Here is a 26,947-nt window from a genome sequence, read left to right as displayed (position 1 = left end):
CTCACCGCCGGTTCCCGCGAGGTGATTGGCTAACGCCGCGGCTTGAAGGTTTGGGCTCTGATTGGCCGCCGCGCGGCCCGCGCGAGGAGGCCTGCTGGTGGGGAGGGGCGGGGCGTAGTGGGAGGTGGGGTCGAACAGCACTCTGATTAGTCGGCGTGATGGGGCGCGCCTCGCTCTGATTGGCCGGCGCGAGGCGCGCGCGCGAGAGAGAAAGCCTCTCCGGAGGAGCGAGGCGGAGAGGAGGGAGGGGGGGCGCGACCCACTCTGATTGGCTGGCGCGGAGGGGCGCGCCTCGCCTTGATTGGCCGGACCGGGGGAGGGGCGGGGCAGGGCGGACGTGGAGCCGCAGTCTGGGCGGCGCGGCGGGGGCGAGCGCGCGCGGGCTGTCGTGCGGTGTGGCGCGCGCAGCCAGGCAGCAGGAGCGGCGGCGGCGGCGGCGGCCACGCTGTAAGGAGCCATGAAACACTACGAGGTAAGAAACGAGGAAGCAGGGACTGAGCGCTCACCGCCGACATCTTGGATTTTTCTTTTCTTTTCCTCCTCCTCGGGACCCCCAGGGAGCTTCCTCTCCTCCGCCCAGCCCTCGCAGCGCACGGGGCGATCCCCGCACGGCGCAGGCGCGGTGCACGCGCGCTGCGTCCCCACACAAGCTTAGATTCCCCAAGCGCGCATGTGCGGGGAGGCATTTATGATTCTGCAACCCAGGCTGTGTGTTATTTTAAAAATATTTTTCATTTATTTGTTAGAGAGAGCGAGGGAGAGGGAATGGGAACCCTAGGGCCTCTGGCCACTGTAAACGAACTCCAGACGCATGCGCCACCATGTGCATCGGGCTTACGTGGGATCTGGAGAATCGAACTTGGATCTTTAGGCTTCGTTGGCAAGTGTCTTAACCACTAAGTCAGCTCTCCATCCCTTAAAAAATTTTTTTTTTTAAATTTACCAGGCTGTTTCTTAGAGGGGGGATTACCTTTTCGTAGGTTTTCGGCAGGTTCCTTCCCCACCTCCAGGGTGGAGAGCTTTGCAGACCTCCTGCAGCGTCCCCGCAAGTTTGATAGGCAGCTGGTCCCGGGAACCCTTGCTCTGGATGCGAGGGAAGTCTTGCACAAAGCTTGCAGCACCGTGCCAGCGCCTCGGGCCTTAGGATGGGCTCTCAAGTCAGCTCTTGTCCTTGTCCTGTTGTACGCCCCTTGGACCCGTGCTCACCTGGGACACGGTCCCTTAGAAGCGTCGGTGGGAAGTGGGGGACGGCGGACGGGGGGTTCTGCATGTCCAGCAGCAAAGGTGCGCTTGTTCTTTGGTGCCCGAAGAGGTCATCTCCGTCAGGCATAACCCTGCATGTTACCAAAGAGAAATCTTAATGCTCACAACCATTGCTTTTTCTTTTCTTTAGTGTTTATTTATTTATTTATTTTGTAAGCAGAGAGAGAGAGCCACGACCTCTGGCTGCTGCAAATGAACTCCAGATAGATGCACCACTTTGTGCATCTGGCTTTAAGTGGGCACTGGGGAACTGAACCCGGTTCATTAGGCTTTGCAGGCAAGCGCTTTAACTGCTGAGCCATCTCTCCAGCCCCACAACCATTTTTTTTTTTTTTTCTATGTAGGGTCTCACTCTACCCCACTAGCCCAGGCTTACCTGGACCTCACCTGTAGTGCCAGGGTGACCTGGAACTCACTCTGTAGTTCAAATTCCAGGCTGGTGTCCACAGTGACTCTTCTACCTCTGCCTCCTGAGCACTGGGATTAAGCAACGTATGTCTTTAAATGAAGGCTTCTGTAGAGACAGCTCAGTGATTAATAGGTTGCAAAGCCTTCTGGCCCAGTTTCGATTCTCAAGTACCCACATAAAAGCCAGACGTACAAGGTGGCACATGTAATCTGCAGTCTGTTTGCAGTGGCAGGAGGCCCTAGTGATCACATTTTCTTCTTCTCCCAAATAATAAATACCTAAATAAAAAAAGCTGATGAGCTGAGAGTTTTCTTCCACTTCCCAGTTGGGATGAAATTTACCATGGTAACCATTTTGTAAGTATGTAGTTTAGAGATACTAATTACATTCATACCGGTACACTGCCATCATTACCTCTCTTTTAAAAACATATTTAATTAATTTATTTATTTGAGAGGTAGACAGAGAAAGAAGCAGAGAGAGAAAGAGAGAGTGGGTGCGCCAGGGCCTTCAGCCACTGCAGGCTCCGGACGCACGTGTCCTCCCGTGAGTACGTGTGACATTGCACGCCTGCGTCGCTGTGCATCTGGCTATGTGAGACCTAGAGATTTGAACGTGAGTTTTTAGACTGCGTAGGCAGGTGCCTTAACTGCTAAGCCATCTCTCCAGTGCATCCTTTTTTTTTTTTTTTTTTTTGATAATTGGCCCAGAGTCCTTTGAAACCTTTAACCTAGAAAATCCTCAGTCAGTTTTGACATAGCACCAAGAATCTGGCACTAAGAACCGGTAATATGTGTGCCCTTTCAACTCTGTGCCACTGGCCCTGGAGAAAGCGTGCAGGGGGAAGATCCACTCACCCTGCAAAGGTCAGTTTGGTGTCGCCGCTTCCAGGTCAGGTCAGGAAGGCCTTTGAAGCTTCTCTAAGTCGCCTAGTCTGCGGGGCGGACATTGTGTATACACTGGGTCCCAAAGGGTGGTAGGCCCCTTAGGATGAAGCTTGTTTTTTGTTTTTTTTTTTTAAATTTCTTTCCCCCTGATGAGGGGTCTCACTCTAGCCCAGGCTGACCTGGAATTCACCATGTACTCTCAGGGTGGCCTCGAACTCATGGCCATCCCCCCCACCACTGCCTCCCGAGTGCTGGGACTAAAGGCGTGTGCCACCACGCCTGGCCTGCTCGTGAGGTTCTTTAATGAAATTGAGTCATGCACCGGTCACCACTGAACTGAAGAATGGGACACAGGTCCACGGAGCAGTCGCGAGTGTAGATGTCGGTATGAACGCACGCCTTAAAGCTGTGAGAATGACGAAGAACAGAGAGCCTGTGCGGCTGGAAACATGGGGCATTTGTGGGAAGAGTGTTCGATGCTGTGTGCTACCGGACAGCTAGCTCTGGACACACCACTTGTGCATGTTGAGCTGAAGCTGGAGTCTAAGGAAAGGGGGGCTGTGGCAGGAAGAGCTCAAGGAAGAGGACGTGGCCCTGGCACAGGGAGAGGGGTCCCTAGTGATAATGTCGCTCAAGGTTACTGTTGCAAAGTGTTAAGCAATTTGGGATATTTTTTTTTGTACAGGTTTTGTTTGTCAGTTTTTTTTTTTTGTTGTTGTTGTTATTGTTGTTTTTCTGAGGTAGGGTCTCACTCTAGCCCAGGCTGACCTGGAATGCACTATGGAGTCTCAGGGTGGCCTCGAACTCACAGCAATCCTCCTACCTTTGCCTCCCGAGTGCTGGGATTAAAGGCGTGCGCCACCACGCCCGGCTCTGTCAGTTTTTAATAAACTTAAATGTGGGACCAAAAAAAAACCCCAAAAAGGCTTTTGAGGAGTGTAGGGTTGGCACCTTGGTTCCAGAAAGCTGGGCATCGTCTAAGGCCCAAGCTTGGCTTGGAAACTTGGCTTTCTCTCAGGAAGGGGAACTTCAGACTTACTGTGCATGGTGACCTTGGAGGGGCCGGGACAGGGCTCGGCAGAGCACTCGCCCAGCATATGTGAAACGTCCCAAAACAAAGCAAGAAAATTACCAAAGCGACCTTGGAGGAAAAGGAAATAGTTATTTTATAGTGCTTTTCTTCTTTTTCTCTGTCTGTTTTTGTTTTTGAGGTAGGGTCTCGCTCTAGCCCAGGCTGACCTGGAATTCACTATGCAGTCTCAGGCTGCCTCCCAAGTGCTGGGACTAAAGTCGTGCGCCGCCGTGCCCAACAGACAGAGAATGGGTGTGACAGGGCCTCCAGCCCCTGCAGATGGGCTCCAGATGCATGTGCCTCTTTGTACATCTGGCTTTATGTGGGTAGTGGGGAATTGAACTCTAGTTGTTAGGTTTGCAGGCAAGTGTCTTAACCATTGAGCAATCTCTCTCCAGCCCTCTTTCTTTTCTTTTTTTTTAAATTAAATTAAAAAAAAAATCAGACAGCACGAAAGTGGCAGATACATACATACATATATATATATATATGTATGTGTATACACACACACACACATATACACATATATAAATATGTGGTGGGGGGGGAATGGGTGCATCAGGTCCTCCAGCCACTGCAGATGAACTCCAAACACATGTGTCACCTTGTGCATCTGGCTTATGTGGAATCGAACTCTGGTCGTCTTGCTTAGCAGGCAAGTGCTTTAACCATTGAGTCATCTCTCCAGCCCTTACAGTGCTTTTCTGTTCCCTGCTAACAACTACCTGGAACCCACTGAGGCCAGGCTGAACTGTGCATGGGAACGTCTGTGGTCATTTGTGTTTGCAGAAGTGTCTGTGCAGTAAAAGTGGAAGAGAGACTTTTACCACAGCTAACACTGTGGAAAAGGCTTCAATCATCCACATCAAAGCAGAGAGTTCTGGGGCTCCGGTGTGGCTCAGTTGGTGGTGTGTTTGCCTGGCATGCATGAAGCCCTGGGTTCCAGCCTCAACACCCCATAAATTGAGTGTGGCGGTATATGCCTGTAACCTTAGCCCTCAAGAGGTAGAGGCAGACGGATTAGGAGTTCCAGGTCATCCTCTTAGCCATAGCAAGTTGGAGGCCAGGATTCATGAGACCCTGTTTAAAAAAAGAACCCAGGCGTGGTGGCGCACACCGTTAATCCCAGCACTCAGGAGGCAGAGGTAGGAGGATCGCCAAGAGTTCGAGGCCAGCCTGAGACTCCATAGTGAATTCCAGGTTAGCCTGAGCTAGAGTGAGACCCTACCTCGAAAAAAAAAAAAAACAACCAAAAAACAGGCCAGGCATGGTAGCGCACGCCTTTAAACCCAGCACTCAGGTGGCAGAGGTAGGAGGATCGCTGTGAATTCAAGGCTAGCCTGAGATTGCAAAGTGAATTCCAGCTCAGCTTGAGCTAGAGCGAGATCCCACCTCGAAAAACAGCAGCAAAAAGAGTGGATTTCTTACAAGGGCTGCGTCCAGTGCCACCTTCAGGCAGCCTGCAGTCCACTGGAAGCCCAGCTTCCTCCAACTGACTTTCTTGGAGGCGCTTGCTTGCAAAGCCTGCCAGCCCGGGGTTGAATTCCCAAGCACCACCTAAAGATGCTAAGGCTGGATGCAGAGTGACCCAGGGCAGCAGGGGATCCCAGAGTTGTGACACGTGCTTCTGTGTTCCTGTACAGCCTGGCGGTTCCTCTGCGGTGGCGAGAGACCCTGTCTCAAGGCGGGTCTCCGACATTTCGCTGTTGTCCCCCGCTGTGGCACATGCACGTGCGCACACACACAAATTTGAAAACAAGACTCTCTTAGCCTGTAGAGGCTGTCGAGATTGTGATGTGTGGCTAACTTCTGTTGTGGTGTTGGGGGTAGAACCCAGTGTCTCCCATCCCCTAGCCAGGGCTCTGCCACTGAGTTGCGCCCCAGCCTGAAGACAGTGGACATGTGATGGACCGTAGTGATGCTAAGAAAAGTGCAGGACTCCTCTCTCGCTGTCACACGGTTACGTCAGGTAGAGGACCCACTGCACAGTGCGTGGGCTTCATCTCACTCTCTGTGACTAAAACACCGTCCATCTCAGAATAGATCACCCCCGGGCCTTGGCAGAAGCTTGGTCTCTTGGGTGGCCAGAGCTGGCCTTCGGATTGGCCTTGGGTCAGGGCAGGGTTGGTGTGAGAACTGTTACCCGAGGCCGTGGGGATTTCCTTTGCAGTGTTTTTGCCCACTGCAGACGAACATGGAAGGTGATGATCCCAGGAGCAGCTGCCCTTGTCAGTGAGCCTGGGAGGCCCTCCCTCACTTGGATCTCCTTCCGTACCAAGGGAGCTCTCTTTTCCTTTTGGAGACATGGTCTCATTTTGTAGCCCCAGACTCTTGCTAACCCTCCTGCCCCGGTCGGTCAGCCACTAGTGTGTCTAGTTTATCACTGTGTCTCACGTAGGACTCTGCTTTGGTTGGCTCCCTGCAGGGGAATAAGTGTGTAAAGTCTGAAAGTATTTTTGTTTGTTTGTTTGCAGGGAGAAGGAGAAAAGAGTGAGAATGAGAGAGAGAGAAAGAGAATGGGCGCATCAGGGCCTCTAGCCACCGTAAATGAACTCCAGATGCATGCACCACCTTGTGCATCTGGCTGGGTTTTAGGGAATTTTATTTTATCTTTTGAGTTTTTTTTTGAGGTAAGGGCTCACTCTAGTCCAGGCTGACCTGGAATTCACTATGTAGTTTCAGGGTGGCCTCCCAACTCATGGCTATCCTCCTACCTCTGCCTTCCAAGTGCTGGGATTAAAGGTGTGTGCCGACACACAGCTGGGAATTAAAAATATATATATATTGTTTTTGTTTATTTATTTGAGAGAGAGAAAGGAGGAGTGGGAGAATGGATGTTCCAGGGCCTTTAGCTGCCTCAAGCGAACTCCAGATGCATGTGCCGTCTTGTGCATCTGGCTTATGTGGGTCCTAGGGAATTGAGCCTGGGTCCTTTGGCTTTGAAGGCAAGTACCTTAACTGCTAAGTGATTCCTGTAGCCTGGATTTTTTTTTTTTTTCAAGGTAGGGTCTCACTGTAGCTCAGGCTGACCTGGAATTTACTATGTAGTCTCAGGGTAACCTTGAACTCACAGTGATCCTCCTATCTCTGCCTCCCAACTGCTAGGATTAAAGGCATGTGCCACCACACCTGGCTTTGGATTTTTTTTTTTAAGGTGGTGCCTCACTCTTGACCTTAAATTCCCTGTGTAGCCTCAGAGTAGCCTTGAACTCATAGCCTAGAATTTAAAAAAAAAAAATTAATTAATTAATTTGAGAAAGAGGCAGAGACAGAGAGAGAGAATGAATGTGTATGCCAGGGCCTGTAGGCACTGCAAATGAACTCCAGATGCATGCGCTACTTTGTGCATCTGGCTTACACAGGTACTGGGGAATTGAACCTGAGTCCTTAGGCTTCGCAGGCATACGCTTTAACTGCTAAGCCATCTCTCTAGCTTGGCAATTGTTTAAAAATTTATTTATTTGAGAGTGACAGAGAGAGAAAGAGGCAGATAGAGAATGGGCGCGCCAGGGCCTCCAGCTACTGCAAACGAACTCCAGATGCATGCGCCATCTTGTGCATCTGGCTTATGTGGGTCCTGGGGAATTGAGCCTCCAACTGAGGTCCTTTGGGTTCACAGGCAAGTGCTTAACCGCTAAGCCATCTCTCCAGCCCCTGGAAATTGTGTTTTAGACAGGGTCTCACTCTAACTCAGGGTGGTCTGGATATTGTGATCCTCTTGCCTCAGTCTTCTGAGCGGTGGGATTACAGGTGTGTGCCTTCATGCCTGGTGCTCAGAGGCAGTGTGGGTCAGCGGCGAAACCTGACATAAGGCTATGGAGAAGGGAGACTTGTGGGAAATGGTGTCATAGGTGTGTGCACCTTTAGCGAGCCTGGGGCCAAACCCTGGCATGAGCGCTGAAGGAAGCGGCTGTTGGACGGGTAGGTTAGCTAACCTCTCAGCCTTTCTCCGGTTGCTGCTTGGGGTGAGACTCACTTGGTTGTGAAAGCAAGCCAGAGTGTTAGCAAATACGATGATGTGTGTGGCAGACAGCTTCAGGTCACTGGGATGAACTTTCAGACCAGGCACGGTTATGGAGGAAGGGAAATTCATTGACGCCTCACAGATCCAGGGGAAGTTCCCTAATGGGGAAGGAAGCAGGCCTGCCTTCACAGGTCCAGGCAGAGAGAGAGAGAGAGAGAGAGAAGCCACTCACATCAGGAACTCCAGGCTAAGCTCAGGCATTCTGCCTATCTTCAGACTAGAGTTCCAGATCCACCTACACCTTAGGGCTGGACCCTAGGGTCTGCCCAGTGACACCTCCTCCAGGCAGGTGGCTGCAGATCTAAATTACAAACTGTAATCCTGAATGTACTGGGGCCATCCATTCAAACTACCATGATGTGGCTAGATGTATGCCATCTCAGGTCATGCATGAAGGAGGGTGCTGTGTGTATTTTTTCTTCATTCAGTTTGTTTATTTATTTATTTATTTATTTGGTTTTCTGAGGTAGGGTCCCTCTCTAGCCCAGGCTGACCTGGAACTCACTATGTAGTCTCAGGGTGGCCTGGAACTCACAGCAGTCCTCTTACCTCTGCCTCCTGGGTGCTGGGATTAAAGGTGTGTGCCACCATGCCCAGCTTTTTAAAACTTTTATTTATTTATTTGAGGAAAGAGGCAGATAGAGAAAAATGGGCATGCCAGGGCCTTTAGCCACTGCAAACGAATTCCAGATGCATGTGCCACCTTTTGTGTCTGGCTTAGGTGGATACTGGGGAATTGAACCTGGGTCCTTAAGGCAAGTGCCTTAACCACTAAGCCATCTCTCCAACCCTGTTTTTTCTGAGTCTGGCTGTATTGCCCTGGCTGGTCTTGAATGGGTGAGGATCTTCCTGCCTCAGCCTTACTTTACTTTTATTATTATTTTTTTTATTTATTTGGAGGTAGGGCTTCGCTATAGCCCAGGCTGAACTGGAGTTTCAAGAGGCTTATACCTTTAGTCCTGGTACTTGGGAGAGACTATTGGCGTATGCCACTGACCCCGCTGTGGTGAGCTGTGTGTATGCGTCTCCTGAGTGAGTCAGTATGCCTTGCGTTGCACGTGGGCCTGCGCTGGGTGGGTGGCAGTTTGGTGGGCAGATCCTCCTGGTGGTATTCAGTCCATCCCTTGCTCAGCCCCCGGGGCTGGGGCCTCCACTACAATCCACCGTGGGAAGATGGGGGAATGGGAAGACCCAGTGTGGCACAGGACCATGACCTGAGGGTAGGGGTCTTCCCAGGGCCACACAGCCATAGCTGGATCGTGACTTCACCCAGTGAAGGCCAGAGCCGGTCCCAGATCCATCCTGCACTGCCACTGAGAAGGGTGGATCCCATAGCAGCTTCCTCAACCTCCCTGTTTGGCTCCTTATCTGTAGGGTGATGCAAGGGCCTCCTGGGGCTCACATACGCTTTGACTGTGTGTGTCTTCCCAGGCTGACAGCTTGAAACTGGCCACTGCGGGGGTATTTGTGTCGTGGGAAGTGGTCAGCACTTATCAGGGCAGCTCAGTGCCACACATCAGCTACCAGTAAGGGCTGGGTGTGAGGGGGGCTGCTCACCCTGGAGACCATGGAGCAAAGGCCAAGGCAGAGGGCCCCCCTAAGAGGAGCTAAGCTACAGGTTTTGGTGTACCTCCATTGGCTCAGCTGCCCTGGTGGGGGTCTTAGAGGTCCCAGAGCCCCGTACAGCCTCCTGATGCTGGCTCCCGAGGAGAGTGTAACCCAATGGGTTAAGCCTACAGCCAGAGTGGAAGGGACATGTAGCTCCTATAAAGGTGCTGGCTTTGGTTGGGAGCCCTGTTGGGCACCCCAAGTGCTGAGATTAAAGGCATATGCCACCATGCTGGGCCAAAATACTTGGGTTTTAAAAAAGCAGTTTTATACTGTGGCTTGTCTTCAGGTAGTGTAAATCATTTGCCTTATTTTATTTTATTTTTGTGGTTTTTTAAGGTAGGGTCTCACTCTAGTCCAGGCTGACCTGGAATTCACTATGCAGTCTCAGGGTGGCTTTGAATTTACTGAGATCACCTACCTCTGTCTCCCAAGTGCTAGGATTAAAGGCTTGCACCACCATGCCTGGCAATCTTTTGATCTTTTAAAAAGTCTTTTTAAAAATTTATTTGCAAGGGGAGAGAGGAAAGAGAAAGAATGGGTACCCCAGTGCCTCTAGCTTCTGAAAATGAACTTTAGATGCATGCACCACTTTGTGCATCTGGTTTTATGTGGGTACTGGGGAATTGAACCTGGGCAGTCAGGCTTTGCAAATAAATGCTTTTAACCACTGAGCCATCTCTCCAGCCCTAATTAGTTATTCTTTAAAAGACAAAAGATGCATCTGGAGTTTTATTTGCAGTGGCTGGAGGCCCTGGCGTGCCCATTCTCTCTCCCTGCTATTTCTGTATCTCTCTTTGTAATAAATAAATAGAAATAAAACATTTAAAAATGTATTAATTAATTAGAAACACAGAATGGGTGTGCCAGGGCCTCTAGCCACTGCATATGAACTCCAGACACAGTGCCACCCTGTTTGTCTGGCTTTACATGGGTACTGAGGAATCAAACTCTGGTCCTGTGGCTTTGCAGGCAAGTGCCTTACTGCTGAGCCATCTCTCCAGCCTGTCTTTTTATTTATTTATTATTATTATTTTTTTAAGTATTTCTGACTTGCAGATGTGGGTCGTATCAAGGCCAGGTGTGTATTCTTTGAGTACCACTTTTTCTAGAATAAGAATTAAAAAAAATATGTAATTTATGAGACAGAAAGAGAGAGAGAGAAAAAAAAAATGAGCCAGGGCTTCTAGCTACTGCAGATGAACTCCAGACGCATGTGTCACCATGTGCATCTGGCCTGTGTGGGTTCTGGGGAATTGAACCTGGTTCCTTAGACTTTGCAGGCAAGCATTTTAACTGCTAACCCATCTCTCCAGCCCTAGGATAAGATTTTTTTTTTTTTGAGGTAGGGTTTCAATCACTCTAGTCCAGGCTGATCTGGAATTCACTTTGTGGTCTCAGGGTGGCCTCGAACTCATGGCGATCCCCTTACCTCTGCTTCCTGAGTGCTGGGATTAATGGTCCGGCTAGAATAAGGGTTTTTGTTTAGGTCCTGGGAATGCAAACCAGGGCCTCACGAATCAGAACATCATGCCCTCCCTGCTGAGGCCGGGTGAGGAGCTCTGTGCCAGCATCTGGAAGAAGCAGGTTTTGCTTTGTTCTTGTCTGAGAACCTTGTCTTTCAGGTCCCAGCTTGAATGGGAGTCTCCCTGTGAGCGCCACGCCTCGCTTCTCACACTGCCCCTTCTCGCGTGACGACAGAGGTGGCGGCCCCCGTCGTGTGTGTACGTGGGCCTCAAGCTGGCCCACGGAGTGTGTGAGTGTGCGCTGTGGGTCACTGACCCTGGAGCACAAGGCGGGCAGGCTTCGTCTCCAACCTGGGGGGAGCAGGGGCCTCCCAGCCTGGGTGCGTGTCCCCTGCTGGGGAGGGAACCGGCAGGTCTGATTATGATCGTGGGTCCTGAGCACCTGGGCACGGCTTCTGTCCTTCTGTGAGTCCATGATCATGAGTCCTGAGCACCGAACATGACTTCTGTCCTTCTGTGAGTCCATGATCGTGGGTCCTGAGATCCCGAGCTTGACATCTGTCCTTCTGTGAGTCCATGATCGTGGGTCCTGAGATCCCAAGCTCGACATCTGTCCTTCTGTGAGTCCATGATCGGGGGTCCTAAGCATCGAGCACGGCTTCTGTCTTTCTGTGAGTCCATGATCGTGGGTCCTGAGCACCTGGGCATGGCTTCTGTCCTTCTGTGAGTCCATGATCGTGGGTCCTAAGATCCCGAGCACGGCTTCTGTCCTTCTGTGAGTCCATGATCGTGGGTCCTGAGCACCTGGGCATGGCTTCTGTCCTTCTGTGAGTCCATGATCGTGGGTCCTGAGCACCGGGCATGGCTTCTGTCCTTCTGTGAGTCCATGATCGTGGGTCCTGAGCACCTGGGCATGGCTTCTGTCCTTCTGTGAGTCCATGATCGTGGGTCCTGAGCACCTGGGCATGGCTTCTGTCCTTCTGTGAGTCCATGATTGATTGTGGGTCCTGAGCATCGAGCACGGGTTTCTGCCCTGGTGTGAGTCCATGATTGATTGTGGGTCCTGAGCATCGAGCACGGGTTTCTGCCCTGGAGTGAGTCCAGGCAGGGGTCTCTTTGATACTTTCACATTCGGTGTTTTCTCCCTGACCCCTGTCCTTCCCTTGGTGCTGGGAGTAGAACCCAGGACCTTGTGCAGCTAAGCAAGGGCTGTAGTATTGAGCTGTGCCCCAAGCTCTTCTTCTGACTCAAAGTTGCCTGAATTCCTTTTCTTTTAAACCTTCCCAAGGATCCAACCCAGGGCCCATGCCAGGCTGGGTAAGTGCTGTGCCACTGAGACAAACCCTGGTCCTGAACTCTGAGACTCTGGAAACCTTCAGTAGGGCCCTGGGGAAGCAGTGTGTCAGGCTGCAGACGTCAGAGCTTCATCTCGGGCTCCCTGGCATTTGGTGCAGGGAATGAGCCCCGGGAGGTGTTTGCAGTCAGCCCTATGGGCCTGGAGTGGGCATTATCCTGGGAAATGCATGAAGAAGGGCATCTTTGCTTCTGGTTTCTTTGGCTCTCTGATGCCCCTCTTTCAGTGGGTCACCCCTTTGCCCTCCTTCTAAGATAGACAGAGCTGAGCAGCAGACTCCTGGGGTGGTGGCCTTGGACTTTAGAACTGCTCACACATAATGGTCAGGTGGGAGGACAGCCATGGGTGTCCTCCTGGACGCCTCTCTCCAGCTCAGCTCTGTGATGTTGCTTCCCCTTCATTTTTATATGCATATGCGTGTGTATATATGTGTGTGTGTGTGTGTGTGTGCACATATATAGATATGTAATTTATTTGGGGGGGGGAGAGAGAGAGGGTGGGTGGGTATGCCAGGGCCTGCAGTCATTGCAAACTAACTCCAGACACATGCGCCACCTTGTGCATCTTGTTGACGTGGGTCCTGGGGAATTGAACCTGGGTCCTTAGGCTTCATGGCAAGTGCCTTAACCACCAAACCGTCTCTCCATCACTCCCCCCCCTTTTTTGATTATGTTACTTATTTATTTGAGAGAGAGAGAGAAAATGGGTGTGCCAGGGCCTCTAGCAACTGCAAATGAACTCCAGATGCATGCGCCCCCTTGTGCACCTAGTTTATGTGGGTCCTGGGGAATTGAACCTGGGTCCTTTGGCTTTGCAGGCAAGCACCTTAACTGTTCAGCCATCTTACCAGCCCTCACTTCCCCTTTAAAGAAGTGCTGTCCACTAGGCTTCCAGGAGCTGCTGTCCCTGTCCATGAACCTTCTGCATGCTCTTACTCCTTGCTTAAGAGTTTCTTTTTTTTAAGATAGGGTCTCGCTCTAGCCCAGGCTGATCTGGAATTTTGGAATTCACTATGTAGTCTCAGGCTGGCCTCGAACTCTCAGCGATCCTCCTACCACTGCCTCCAGAGTGCTGGGATGAAAGGCGTGTGCCACTGCGCCCGGCTGAAATGTTTTTGAGGCAGGCCCTCGTGCCGTTGTCCTCCGTTGTCCTCCGACTTACTGTGTATGTAGCCTTGAACTCAGGGTGAGACCATTGCCTTAGCCTGCCAAGTGCTGGGGTGACATGCGTGTGTCATTTTGCCTGGCTCTGACATGCACTGTTTTGGTTGCTTGCATGAATCAGCGGTGCCCCAGGCTCCAGGAAGTAGGTGGCCTTCCCTTCCCACCACCCGTGTGTGGTGTACACCTTCCTTCCTTCATCGTCCAGGCTTGGGGCCTCTGCAGCCGCCCGTGCTCCTCGCTGCGCCTGGGCCTCCAGCACTGCAGAGCCCTCCTCACAACCACACCAGCTTTTGCTGCTGAGGCCACTTCCTAAGGCTCCAGCTGCCCACCAGGCACTGCCCCTCATGTCCACTCCAGCCCCTGGGGGTCCCCACCCGTCAGGCCCCATGCTGCCTCAGGGCCTTTGCACCTCCCCCAGGGGGAGCCTTCTGCCGGTCCCCAGCCTGGGAGGGTGGACTTCCTTGATGGCACCGTGGTCCCCCAGCCCTCTCCCCTCTCTCCCGGGAGGTTGGGGGAGACATCTTTGCCCCCTGCCGGATGCTTGCCCCTTAGACACTTAAGCACCCCGCTGGCACTCTGGGAGGGCACCCCTGAGCTGAGCACCCGGCAGGCCTGGACGGCAGGGTCGTATATAAGAGGAGTGGACTCCCCGTGCAGGAAAGGCTGGGGTCACAGGCGGCTGTGCCCACAGTGAGCACTGCACAGGGGCTCCGTAACTGCCAAGGCGAGCGAGGGGCAGGGCTGTGGTTTTCAGCCTGGACCTGCTGTTCCCAGGGACGCTGGAAACTGGGTCACAACGCGGGAGGCCGCTGCAGCCCCCCGCTCGGGCAGAGCTGGGCGGCACGGTACTGGACACTGGCTTGGTGGGCTTGGCCGGGGCTTCTGTGCGCAGGCCAGGTGATGCTGTCATGTTTCCTTTCTCTCTTCTTTTTGTTTCTCTTTTTGTTACTTTTTTCTGGTTTGTGCTTTTGGTTTTTTGAGGTAGGGTATCGCTCTAGCCCAGGCTGACCTGGAATTCACTGTGTCGTCTCAGGCTGGCCTCGAACTCCCGGTGATCCTCCATCCTCTGCCTCCCGAGTGCTGGGATTAAAGGTGTGCGCCACCACCCTGGTCTTGTTGCTTTTTTTTTTTTTTCTCCCAAGGCCGTGTCTTGATCTAGCCCAGGCTGGCCTGGAACTCATGGAGGTCCTCCTTTGTCAACCTCCCAAATGCTTGGACTAAAGGCGTGTGACACCGCGCCGAGCTTCTTTTAGTAGCAGTATTATTTTTTTCTGAGACAGCCTCTTGCTGTGTGCCAGGCTGGCTTTGAACTCCCGGTCGTTCTGTTGCAGCTTCCCAGGTGCTGAGGTACCAGGCGTCATCCCAGGCACTGGTACAGACATGTCTGATCACCGGTGAAGAAGATGTGGTGTTTACATTAGAAAAGAGGGGAGGGCTGAGGGCCTAAAGGACGCTTGCTTACAAAACGATGCCCAGCTGCAGAAAGTGGCGCATGCCTCAGGCCTTTGTTGGCAAGGGACACAAGAGCTGCAGATGAGTCAATAGTAAATGAGAGAAGAGCCAGGGATGGTGGCTCATGCCTAACCCTGGCATGCCAGAGGCTGAGGCAGGAGAGCTTGAGGCCAGCCTGTTCTCTGTAGTGAGACCCTCGCACAGTTCCCAGGGCCGACCGGCAGGCCGACCTTCCGTTGTAAAGGCCCACGAGGGAGTGGGCTGTGGAGGAGGAGGGACAGCGGCAGCCCTGGCCAACGGCAGCAGTCAGGGCTGCCTCATAGCCCTGGTGGGCTGGTTGTTTAACTTGGCCTCCAGGATGGTCTTGAACACCTGGGCTCAAGCCCCTTGGAAATCCTGCCTCAGCTTCCTGAGTCTTGTACACGTGGCTATACGTGTGGCATGCATGTATGTGCCTGTACATGTGAATATACGTGTGGCGTGCATGTGTGTTTGTGTACATGTGGCAGCCAGAGGCTAATGTTGGGTGTCTTCCCTAATTGTTTTCTGCTATTTTCGTTTTTTTTTTTTTTCTGCTTTTTTCTTTGAGTCTTTTGCTGAGTCTAGTGCTCGTGGATTTGGCTCAACCAGGTAACCAGACAGCCCCAGGGGCTCTGCCTCTTGCGTGCTGGGATTGTGGGTGTGTACCACCTGTGGGACCTGGGCGTCCAAGCTGGTGTCCTTGTGCCTTTTAAGCGTCTCTAGCCTCAACTCAGCCGCCGGAAAAAAAACACAACAAGCCGGGCGTGGTGGCGCACGCCTGTAATCCCAGCACTCGTGAGGCAGAGGTAGGAGGATCGCCGTGAGTTCAAGGCCATCCTGAGACTACATAGTGAACTCCAGGTCAGTCTGAACTAAAGTGAGACCCTACCTTGGAAAAACAAAACAAAAAACAACCCACAACAAGGGAATGGAGAGATGGTAATAGGTGCTTGTTTTCTAAGCCTGGGTTCACTAGCCTCCCACATAAAGCTGCATGGGTGCTTGTTTGCAGCAGCAAAGGGCACTGGTACACATACGTATGCAAATAAATAAGTAAAAATTAAAAAAAAAATTCAAATCAGTCGAACTAGAAAGTATCACTTTCTGCAAGCAGGTCGCCACCAAGGTAATGCTGGGAATGGAGCCCAGGCCCTCATGGATTCGAGACAAGTGCTCTTCTGAGAGCTTCACCCAGCTTGGCATACTTGGTGGCAGCCTGCAAGAGAGGATGTTTCAAACAAGGTGGGAAGTGAAGGCTGGTACCCAAGGGTGTCTTCTGACCGCCGATTACCCGCTGCGCGTACCAACACCAAACAAGACTGAGGACTAGGGTCAGCTGGGTGTGCTGGCGCATGCGCGTGACCTCCATGCTGGGGAGCCCGACCGCTGCTCACTTTAGTGAGTTTGGGGCCAGCGAGGCAAGGTCCGGAGCTGTATCGTGAGCCGGTGTCTGCGGGTGGGGGAGGATGCGGAGATGGGCCAGCAGTTACGAGTGCTTGGTGCTTATGCACTCGGGTCAGGCCGTACCCTGTTCTGCCCAGACCTTGTGAGTGAGGTGGAGCTGCGCGGTGCTCGCCTTTCCTCGTGCTGGGACTTCCCCTCCCTGCCGCTGTCACCCCTTCCTCACGCCCCTGCCTCCCCGCCACACAGCCGGCTGCGAGCAGACCTCTCTCTTCGTACAAGCCGTTCTCCTCCTCAGGGAGGCGTTCTTGACCCTTCACTACAACCACGCTCACTCCGTGCACCTGCTACCCGCACCCTGTTCTCTCTTCTTTCTGGTTTTTCGAGGTCGGGTCTCACCCTGGCCCACGCTGACCTGGAATTCACTCTGTAGTCTCCAGGTGGCCTTGAACTCACAGCCGTCCTCCTACCTCTTCCTCCCGGATGCTGGGATCAAGTTTGTGCTACCTCACCTGTTTTTAGTTATTGGTTTGCAAGCAGAGAGAGAGAGAGAGAATGGGCACACCAGGATCCCCAGCCACTGCACATGAACTCCAGAAGCATGCACCACTTTGTGCATCTGGCTTTACGTGGGGACTGGGAAATGGAGCCTGGGCCGTGCGGCTTTTATCTCTCCAGCCCCCCTCCTTTTTCTTGCGTTTTAAATTAAACTTTATTTGAGAGAGGCAGGAGAGACAGAAAGGGTGCGCCAGAGCCTCCAGCCACTGCAAATGAACTCCAGACACATGTGCCATGTGCGTCTGGCTTACATGGGTCCTGGGGAATTGAACCTGGGTCCTTAGGCTTGACAGGCAAGCACCTTAACTGCTGGGCCACCTCTCCAGCCCTCCTTGCATTGTTACTAATACGTCGTGTAGGGTTATTCCCCTCTGTGGGTGCTGGAGGTTGAACTCAGGCCTTGGGCATGCTCAGCAAGTGCCGTGCGCTGTACCAGCCTGTAGCAAAGCTTGTTGCCTTTCCTGCCTTGGCCACATCCCAGAGACTTTCACAGCGGCTGGCCCGTGTCTATGTAGGAACGCACCTCAGTGTCTTCCATCTGCAGAAGGGGGTCAGTAGTAAAGCAGCCCGTGTTAAGGATAGGTCTCGGTGCCTAGCACAGTGTGAGCAGGTGGGAGGCGTGAGTTCACCCACGCGGGTGATCCCGCCTGCATGGACCCTGGGTGGGCTGTTTGGGAAGCTGAGCTGTGGGTGGACTGACCTGGCTACTGGTCCAGGCGGAAGCGGCGGGCGTCAGCCGGCTGAATGTGTCGCTGAGTCGGGGCTCGAGGCTCCGGCCTTCCTCCAGCTCTTTGCTTTCTCAGCACCATCCTGCCCAGAGATAGAGAGGGGCCCTGGTGAGGACAGCGGGTACAGGGGTGTGGATCTGTGTTTTGGGGAGCTGGACAAGTAGAGTCCTGGAGGAAGGCAGTGTGTCCCCAGACTGAAGATTCCAGAATACCAGGCACATGACGGTTCTGAGGGACCAAAGTCGATGTGCTCCCTCCCTCCCTCTGGAGTCACGGCTGTGCTCCTCAGTGCTGGCTCCTTGTCTCTAAGATGCCACTCTGGAGAGCCAGTGGGGTGGCCTGTGGGGTGACCGCTGGCTGGGTCACCATGGCTTTGGGCTTTGTCCAAAGGTCTGAGGCCTGTTGGAGAAAAGCCACCCTGGGCCTGGGACACACTAAGCGCTTGTTCTGTCACTGAGGCACACCAGCTCCCGGCGTGGCTTTTTCTCAGTGTAGTGCTGGTGCCCTGCTGCCTCCAGCCCTGGGCACCACGGAGCAGTTGGGTGGTGAGCCCAGGCCGCGGGGGAAGGAGGTATTTCTGCCTGATCAGGAGCTGCCTGTGCGGCAATGGCTTCTTAGCAGCTGAGCCCAAGGTCTGCTTAGCTGCCGCGGCACCAACAAGGGTGACTTGGTATTTCTGGAAAGTCAAAGGGAAATGTTGCCAGCAGGGAGCCAAACTGCTGAGCTGTGCGGCCGCGTAGACTGGCGTGTGGTGAGCAGCCCTGTGCTGGGGGTCAGCCCAGCCTCTCTGTCCTCCACTCATGCGGCCGCCTCTTCAGGGAGAGCCCGGGCCATGGCTCTCCGGCTGTCACGTCAAGTGTGTGGAGCCCTGAATGTCTGGGCCAGGTGACCCTCGTGACTCTTGGCTTTTCTGACGTCCCTGGTGGCGCTGAGCAGGGCTTGCACCCTTCGCCAGTTCCCAGGCCCTGCCAAGGAGCACACTGCTTGTGTGGGTTGTGCCAGGCTGCCCAGCCTGCTGGAGCCGTGGCCTGCTCTCTGCCAGCCTTGAACGAGGGCATGCAGGCCTCCTGGCTCAGTCATTTCCTGGGCCTGGGAACCTCAGCTTCCTCACCGGGCCGCGAGCCGTGGGCGTGTTGGGTTGTGGTGCTCAGGAAGCCCTTGCACCTGGGCCTGCTGTAACTGTCCGCCTACCTGCCCCGCCGAAGCCATAGGCCAGCCCGCAGGTCTCCCGGAGCCCTCGCTGGCCTGTGCGCTCTGCTGCCACCTAGCCTTGCATCCGGGCTTTTCTGTCCGACCTGTGTGCTGTGTGGCGGGCGGCCTCTGGCAGGGGAGGCTCGGGAAGCGCCGCAGTCGCCCTAGACCTGCACCCCTTGTCCAGCCCATCAGGGGCTCCACTGTCAGCCTCTTTCCGTCTCCCTCCCTGCTCCTCCACCTTGAACCTGTGCACCAAGTCCTGCTCCTCTGCGGCTCCCACCTGGCTCCTCCTGGGGGCTCCCGGCCTTGAGTGTGGCCTGCCCCTTGCTTCCCGCTCTGCTCTAACCCTCTGCCAGACACAGGCAGCTTCGGGGCTCCGCACTCGCCCCTCGCTCTCTGTAGACTGTTTCCCCGAGATGTGTGTGGGACTGGATCCGTCCCCGGCGACCTTTCTCAGCGAGGCCTTCTCTGGCCGCTCTGTTGTTAGCCTGTTCCCTTTTCTTCCTTCCTCTCTTTCTTCTTACTCTTTTTTCCCCCCTTTTTGGTTTTCCGAGGTAGGGTCTCGCTCTAGCCCAGGCTGACTTGGAATTCACTGTGGGGCCTCAGGGCTCACAAACTCACAGCGATCCTCCTACCTCTGCCTCCTGAGTGCTGGGATAAAAGGCGTGCGCCACCACGCCCAGCTTAAAAAAATTCTTTAAAAAAATATTTGAGATAAAAAAGGGCAGATTGGGGGGGGGGGAGAATGGTACACCAGGCTCTCCAGCCACTGCCGACTCCAGATGCGTGTGCTGTGCCGCCGTGGGCATCTGGCTTACGTGGGCACTGGGACGTCGGACCTGGGAGCCTTGCCTTCACAGGCAAGTGGCTTAACCACTAAGCCATCCCTCCCTCATATTTTTTGAGACAGGGTCTTGCTGTGCAGCTGTGGTCAGCTTGGAACTTACAACTCGTGGCGACCCTCCTGCCTGTCGGTGGAGTGCTGAGATTACTGGCATGTGCCACTCCGCCCACCAGGCACTCTGTTGAAAACAGCCCCCTCTCACTCCTGTCCACTCCTCCATCCATTTTGCTTCAACTTCTGGTGGTCAGACACGCCACTGTGCGCCCCGCTTCCCTGACACAGAGGGAGGCCAGTGCGAGGGAGCTAGGGCCGTGATGGTGTTAATGCCCGCGTCTCTGCACTTAGCGCAGCTTGAAAGGCTGGGGAGGAAGGGCGGACCCTGGCTCCTCAGGGCTCTTGGCTGGTACCTGGCAGAGCGGGGTTAAGGCTCTCCTTTGGTCTCCTTGATGACAGACGGCCCCTGCCGGGTCTGGCCTGGCTGCAGCGGGCGCCCTTCCGGGTGCGGGCACACGGGGGCAGCGCTGAGTGCTGAAGCCTGTGCCTGCTGCTGCTGGCTGCCCTGTCCACCCCACGTGGCCCTTGTTGCTCAGGGTTTGGGCTCACTGCCATCGGCGGGTGGGGCATCACGCCACTCTCTGACCTTGGGCCCCTGCGTGGCCAGGGACAGGACTGCAGGGAAAGCGGTGTGAGCGCCCGTGTCCGGCCCCCTCGCGCGCCTGCCGTGGCTGTGCGAGAGTGCGTCCCGCGGTGTGTGTTTGAGGCAGTCTTGTGTCACAGCCCGGGCTGGCCCTGGTCATGATCCTCCGCCTCTCCTCCCGGTGTCTGGCCTGGTATGACTGCTTTCCTGCCTGGTTTTTCTGTCCTCTTGGTAACGGCGCCATGACGCTCAGACCATCTCAGGCCGGCGGCAGGTGCAGAGAGGATGGGGAAGCCAGGCTGGAGAGGCCACACAGCTAGGACCTCGGGGAGTACGTGTCACCTCCACGGGCTGTGGCCAGGCAGAGCCCCTCAGCATATTGGGGTTTCTAGCAGGATCACCCCAGTTTCCCAGCAGGCTACAGCCTGCATAGCCTGGCAAGTGGCCCCTGTCCCTCAGTGAGGTGTGCTCCCGAGCCAGAAGGGAAGCTGGCAGAACACATGCTGGGCGCACCCCAGCACCCGGCCCCAGAGGCAGGTGCTCCTTTGCTGCCTGGGTGGCCACTTCTGTGGTGGTATGGGGCGGGGGTGGGGCTCCCAAGTGAGGTGGGGGAAAAGCCAGGGAGAGTTCAGCGCAGTCAGGGGGTTGCTTTTGGGTTGATCTCCCTCGGAATTCTCTGAGTCCTGCTCTAGTGAGAAGAGGAAGGTGGTGTCTGGGGTCACTTTTAAATTTTTCTTCAACCCATGCTGAACTGGAACTCACTCTGTAGTTCCCAGGCAGGCCTTGAACTCACAGCGATCTGCCTACTTCTGTCTTTAGCTTTTTAGTTTTTAAATTTTTATTTATTTGCAAGTAGACAGAGAGAGAGGGAGAGAGAGATATATAGAGAGGAGACAGACAGAATGGGCATGACAGGGCCTCTAGTCACTGCAAGCGAACTCCAGACCCATGCGCCCCCTTGTAAGCACCTGGCTTACGTGGGTCCGTGAGAGTCAAACCTGGGTCCTTTCCCAGCACGTGGGAGGCTCGCCATGAGTTCAAGGCCATCCCGAGAGTACATAGTGAATTACAGGTCAGCCTGGGCTAGAGCGAGACCCTACCTCAACACCCCCTCCCCTTAAATTATTAGAGAAGGGAAAGTGTGTGTGTGATAGGTACATGTGCCACTCGGTACCAGGCTCTGTGTGGGCACTGGGGCATTGAACCAGGGCTCACAGCTGTGCAGGTTTGTGCTGCGCCATCTCCCCAGCTACTCCCCCCATCCGACATTCTTTGAGACGGGGCCTCCTGGAGCCCAGGCTGGCTTCTGAACTCCCTGTGTAGCCAAGGTTGGCCTTGAACTCCTGATCCTCCTGCCTCTGCTTCCCAAGAGTAGGAATCACAGGTGTGTGGGGGGCGGTGGTCACTGCTGTAAGTAGATGGTCAAGTGAGGAGTGTCTGCAGGCCTGATGGGGGTGTCAGGGTGAAGGGAGCCTCCCTGCTTTTTGGTGTGCCAGACCGCCCTGGCCTCTGGCTGGGCATGACCTTGGCCTAGCAGGAGTTACTGTGGCTAGAATCTTGGGCCCCGGGGTGAGAATTCCTCCCAGGCTAGTAGGAACTGTCATCACAGAGCTATCCCGCCATGCCCCTTGCCAGGTCTCTGCTCTCGTCCTTTGTAATCACAGGGTCACCCTGCCCCCGCTGTGGGGGTCCTGGGTCTGCTCATTGGCAGAGGCCCTTCTTCCTGCCTGCCCCCCACAGCTCCTGAGGCTCCTCTCCACTGACCCCGCTTGCCATTGGTGCTGGCCACTCGTGACCTCCCACCGCAGACTGGCCTCAGGCGGGCAGGAGTGTGGGGGCAAGTACCGGGCAAAGGTGGTGGGGTGACGGTAGGACAGGAAGTGCACAGGGAGGACCCCTCAGTCTTGGGGGTGTGGGGAGACTTCTTCCTTCCCTGCTGCTTTGCACTGGAGGTCGGTCTTGGTCTCTCTCTTAGTCTCTCACCGTGGTCTATTCTCCTCCATGAAATAGTTTGGGCCTGGAGAGATGTCTTAGCAGTTAAGGTGCTCCCCAGATCCCACGTAAGCCAGACACACAAGGTGACACATGCAATGTCACACATGCACACAAGGTGGCGCATGTGTCTGGAGTTAGAGTACAGTGGCTGGAGGTCCTGGTGTGGCCATTCTCTCTCTGCCTCTTCCTGTCTCCCTCAAATAAATACATAAAATTAAAAAAACAAAACAGGCCAGTCTGGGTTTGCCTCAAAAAAAAAAAAAAAAGTTTGGTGGTACTGAGGCGTGACTAGTGGTAGAATAAGATCCCAGCACCATTAAAAAAGCTTCCGTTGAGGTGAAATTCACATTCACATAATGAAAATGAGCCTTCAGAAGTCCGTGATCCAGGGGCCCGGGCGGAGGTTCCCCCATCGAAGGTGATTGCCCGCAAAGCCTGTCAGCCTGGGTTCCATTTGCCAGACACCCACGTAAAGCAGCAGCCAGAGAGCCTAGCGTGCCCACAGACAGACACACAACAGCACACCTTGTAATCTCAGCACCTGCGAGGCCAAGGCCACAGGATGGCCTCAAAGTGGAGGCCAGTCTGAGCTACACAGGCCCGAGTCTACCCCAAAGCGCGTACGCGTGTCGGACAACAGTGTCTCTGTTGGCATCACCCTCCAGAAGACAGGTAGCCTGAGCTTAGCTCCCCTATGCCTTCCCTCCCCCAGCCCATGGGCTGCCAGACTCCGCTTCCCATCTGCCCTGCCCACTTCAGATGCCTGTTACCCACCCTTCCCTGTTCTTCCTCTCACCGAGCAGAGCTTTCCTCCCATGTTGATTCTGAAAGAATACCAGAGGCACGGGATTTGAAAAGCCATAGGGACTGCATCCACAGGCTCACTGTTCTCAGCCCAGGAGCCGCTGTCCCCATCTGGGGACCGGGCAGGATGCAGGCGCACCCTGGCTTACCTCTGTGGCGTGGTGACTCCTCTCCCTGTGGCCTGGGCACTGCTTCTCAGCGCGGCCCCTCTCCTGGCTTGCCTGCCACCCGCTTCCTCACCCAGCGGCCAGCTCGGGCCCCTTCTGGAGCGTGGTGCAGCGCCCAGGCTGGGGGAGAGGGTCGGGTTTCAGCCCTCCTCCAGCAGCTGGCCCAGCGGGGAGAGGGGCTGGTTGTATTTTAAGCTGTTGAGTGGTTCAGCAGGAACTCTGTGGCCGCCTCTCCCTGTGGACCCTGTGCCCTGGCCACGTTGGCTCTGAGCATGTGGGCCCAGGACCTATTAATACACTTGCAGGGTAGGCCCCGTGCCTGCCTAGGGCCTGTCCACCCTAGCCCCTTTCTAGGGCGTGCCCAGCGTCCGCTCCTTCTCACCCTTCCTTAGCGGGGCCCTGTGTGCCACGTAATGCCACCAGGTCCTCTGCAGACCCGCCTGTGCTTCCTGCCCCCAGGCTGATGACCTGGTTATGGCTGCCCCATGCTGGGCATCACGCTGTGTCGGGCGGTACTGCCCCTGACCTGAGGATCCCAGCTGCCTACTGTGCACACTGCCTCTGCTGGCGGGGACTGTGTGGGAAGAGGCCGCTTTTCTGGCCTGTGAGGTGGGGGAGGTGGCCTACCCTGGAGGAGACCATGCCTAGCCCCACAGGCCTCGCTTGGGCTGCCCCAACGCTGTCTTGTACCAGCGGCCTGAGTGAGCTGTGGGCCCCGCCATCCCGCACTGCTGCTGGGCACTACCATCCCATCCAGCCTGGGGGCTTCTCCCTTGGGGCTGTGGCCCCAGCAGGCGCAGGCCTAGGCCTGTCCAGGTTGTGTGCTTTGGGGGCGGTGCTGGGTGAGCATGGGAATGCTGGGTTGACATACAGAGGGGCTGCCGTGCAGGGGTGGCCTTGGATGGGCAAGGGGGGGCGGGGGCGTGGGCGTGTCGCCTTCCCATTCTTCCCACACTCGGAGAGGCCTCTGCACCAATAACTCTGGAATCTGTCACCTCCCTGGGAACACAGAGGCACAAGGGAAATAATCCGGTGTCCCTTACGGCTTAGAAGGGGAAACGGGTGATGTCTCGAGGATTCTCAACATAGCTGGCGTTTCCCCAGGCCCAGTGAACTGTGGGCCCGAGCTGGGTGCCAGGGCTGGCCTGGGGCCGCTGCTCTCCCTGGGGAGTCCTCTTGCCCCTGTGCTGCTGGGAGGCTGTGCCCACTCAAAAGCCTCTTTGAGGGCAGTCTGGACCAGGGGAGCCCCCACGGTTGGACTGTGGCATGGCGTTTTTTTTTTGGGGGGGGCTCGGTCTGGGGCAGTTTTATATTTAGCTGGGCCATAGCTGTGGTGCCACTCGGGTTTCATGTGGCACCGAAGCTGCCCAGGCCAGGGCAGGCACGGGCTCCCTTCCAGCACCGCGGCAGAATTTGATCGTGTTGCCCAGCCCAGAGCCGCTCCACGTGGGGAGATCGGTGGTGGGGGCTGGTGGGCAGCAGCTGGGGCTGCAGCCTGGCTGGGCAGAGCAGCAGGGCTGGTGGAGGCGGCATGGACATCAGCTTGGGCATAGTTGCTCGGGAGGCCAAGCAGGGCCTGAGCACTGGCCTCAATGGCCTCCCCATGCCCATGCCACCCAAGGCGGCCAAGAAGCATAAAAAGGCTGTTCTCTTCTTTGAGGTGGAGATTCTGGATGCCAAGACAAGGGAGAGGCTCTGCTTCCTGGACAAGGTAGGACCGGGCTGCAGCCGCGTGGTGCCAAGGGCCCTGGGATCGGTCGGCCTTCCTACCCTTCTGAGGCCACGCAAGGGCTACTGCTCCATTTGGGGTAGAGCGGGCAGCTGTGGCCCCTGGACAGGGCTGGCAGCTGCCAGCCTGCCTGGGGACAAAGCCAGGCAGTCTAGAGGGGCCCTGGAAAGGAAGCGGAGGACTCGGGGCTCTCCCAGGGCCCAGTGCAGCCCCTGCTTTCTCTCAGGTGGAGCCTCAGGCCACCATTGTGGAGATCAAGAACCTCTTCGCCAAGACGCGTGAGTTCAGGGCTCCCCGCACAGCTCTCCCCACGCCTGCCACCCTCCCGAGTGGGGCCCGTGGCGACACGCAGGCGCCCCCGTGTGGCCGCCGGCGGGAACGCCCTTGCCCAACTCTTGCAAGGACAAAAGCCTATCCTGGTGCCCTCTTGTCCTTGCCCAGGGTGGGAGGAGCAGGGGTCCCAGAGGCCCGGTCCTGACCCTCGCACTGTCCCCTGCAGATCCGCAGTGGTACCCCGCCCGCCAGTCCCTCCGCCTGGACCCCAGTGAGTAACGCCGTCTGCTGGGTGCCCCTGGCCCGGGAGTGGTGGGGGCAGTGCCCTGAGCTCTGGCTTTCCTTGCAGAGGGCAAGTCACTGAAGGATGAGGACGTTCTGCAGAAGCTCCCCGTGGGCACCACGGCCACCCTCTACTTCCGGGACCTGGGGGCGCAGATCAGCTGGGTGACGGTGAGAGCGCCGCCCGCCGCCGGCCCCCTTCGCCTCCCCGGGCCATGCGGGCTCACTGGCCGCCCGTGTCCCCGCAGGTCTTCCTGACCGAGTACGCGGGCCCGCTCTTCATCTACCTGCTCTTCTACTTCCGCGTGCCCTTCCTCTACGGCCGCAGACACGACTTCACGTCCAGCCGGCACGCGGTGGTGCAGTGAGTGGGCCGGGCAGGGCGGGCCCCAGGGTGGGTGGGCGAGGCCTGCCGGGCGGGCCGGCTCAGCTCACCTCCCCGCAGCCTCGCCTGCATCTGCCACTCATTCCACTACGTCAAGCGCCTGCTGGAGACGCTCTTCGTGCATCGCTTCTCACATGGCACCATGCCCTTGCGCAACATCTTCAAGGTGAGCGTCTTCGTTCTGGCCCCCCCGTGCCCCCCCACCTGCCTACCCGCCCACGCCAACCCCACCCGCCCGCTGCGTTTCAGAACTGCGCCTACTACTGGGGCTTTGCAGCCTGGATGGCCTACTACATCAACCACCCCCTCTACACGCCCCCCAGTAAGTGGCCTTCACTGCCCCCCTCTGCCCCCCCTCCCCTCCAAGCCGCTCACCGCCCTGCTTCCTCCTCAGCCTACGGAGCTCAGCAGGTCAAGCTGGCGCTGGCCATCTTTGTGGTAAGGAGGCTGCTGGCCGGGTGGCCGGACATGCAGGGGTGGGGCCTGGCGCGGGGGTGACTCTCCTCTCCCGCAGATCTGTCAGCTGGGGAACTTCTCCATCCACATGGCTCTGCGGGACCTGAGGCCCGCGGGTGAGTAGCCTGGGGGCCGGGCCGGGCGGGGTGGAGTGGTGGGACATGGCTGAGGCCCCTGCCCCCTGCGTGCCAGGCTCCAAGACCAGGAAGATCCCGTACCCCACCAAGAACCCGTTCACCTGGCTCTTCCTGCTGGTGTCCTGCCCCAACTACACCTACGAGGTACCTGCTGCTCCCTCGGGGCTCAGGGGAGTGGGGGGCTCAGCTGACCGGGCAGCTCCCCGCACACAGGTGCGGTAGGTTCAGGAGGGGCTGGCCGGGTCCTGCCTCCAGCTGGTGCCGCTCACCCGCACCTGTCTGTGCCGCCCACAGGTGGGGTCCTGGATCGGCTTTGCCATCATGACGCAGTGTCTCCCAGGTGAGTGCCCCCCTCGCCGTGCCCCGCCCTGCCCTGCCCTCCCCAGGGCAGCTGCACTGACCGTCTGCTTCATTTGCAGTGGCCCTCTTCTCCCTGGTGGGCTTCACCCAGATGACCATCTGGGCCAAGGGCAAGCACCGCAGCTACCTGAAGGAGTTCCACGACTACCCGCCCCTGCGCATGCCCATCATCCCCTTCCTGCTCTGAGCGGAGCCCCGCCCCGCCCCGCGCCGTCTCTCTGCGCGGCTTAAGGGCTTCACCTACAGCTCTGGAATAAAACCTGCTCAGCTGGACTGGG

General features: G+C 56.0%; 1 protein-coding gene across 1 annotated transcript; it reads left to right on the top strand.

The window, feature by feature from the left end:
• The first annotated feature begins 381 nt into the window (after nt 1–381).
• Tecr (trans-2,3-enoyl-CoA reductase) lies at nt 382–26,942 on the top strand. Its single transcript, XM_045139155.1, has 13 exons — nt 382–472; nt 24,708–24,758; nt 25,003–25,054; nt 25,276–25,320; nt 25,399–25,502; nt 25,580–25,695; nt 25,777–25,882; nt 25,966–26,038; nt 26,111–26,154; nt 26,231–26,288; nt 26,365–26,453; nt 26,604–26,649; nt 26,729–26,942. The coding sequence occupies exons 1-13, from the start codon at nt 458–460 to the stop codon at nt 26,854–26,856; spliced, it is 927 nt and encodes a 308-aa protein (XP_044995090.1). The 5' UTR covers nt 382–457; the 3' UTR covers nt 26,857–26,942.
• Nucleotides 26,943–26,947: the final 5 nt, after the last annotated feature.

This window comes from Jaculus jaculus, chromosome 21, assembly GCF_020740685.1.
Source record: "Jaculus jaculus isolate mJacJac1 chromosome 21, mJacJac1.mat.Y.cur, whole genome shotgun sequence".
Classification (NCBI taxonomy): Eukaryota; Metazoa; Chordata; class Mammalia; order Rodentia; family Dipodidae; genus Jaculus; species Jaculus jaculus.
This window is presented reverse-complemented; position numbering and strand designations above follow the sequence as displayed.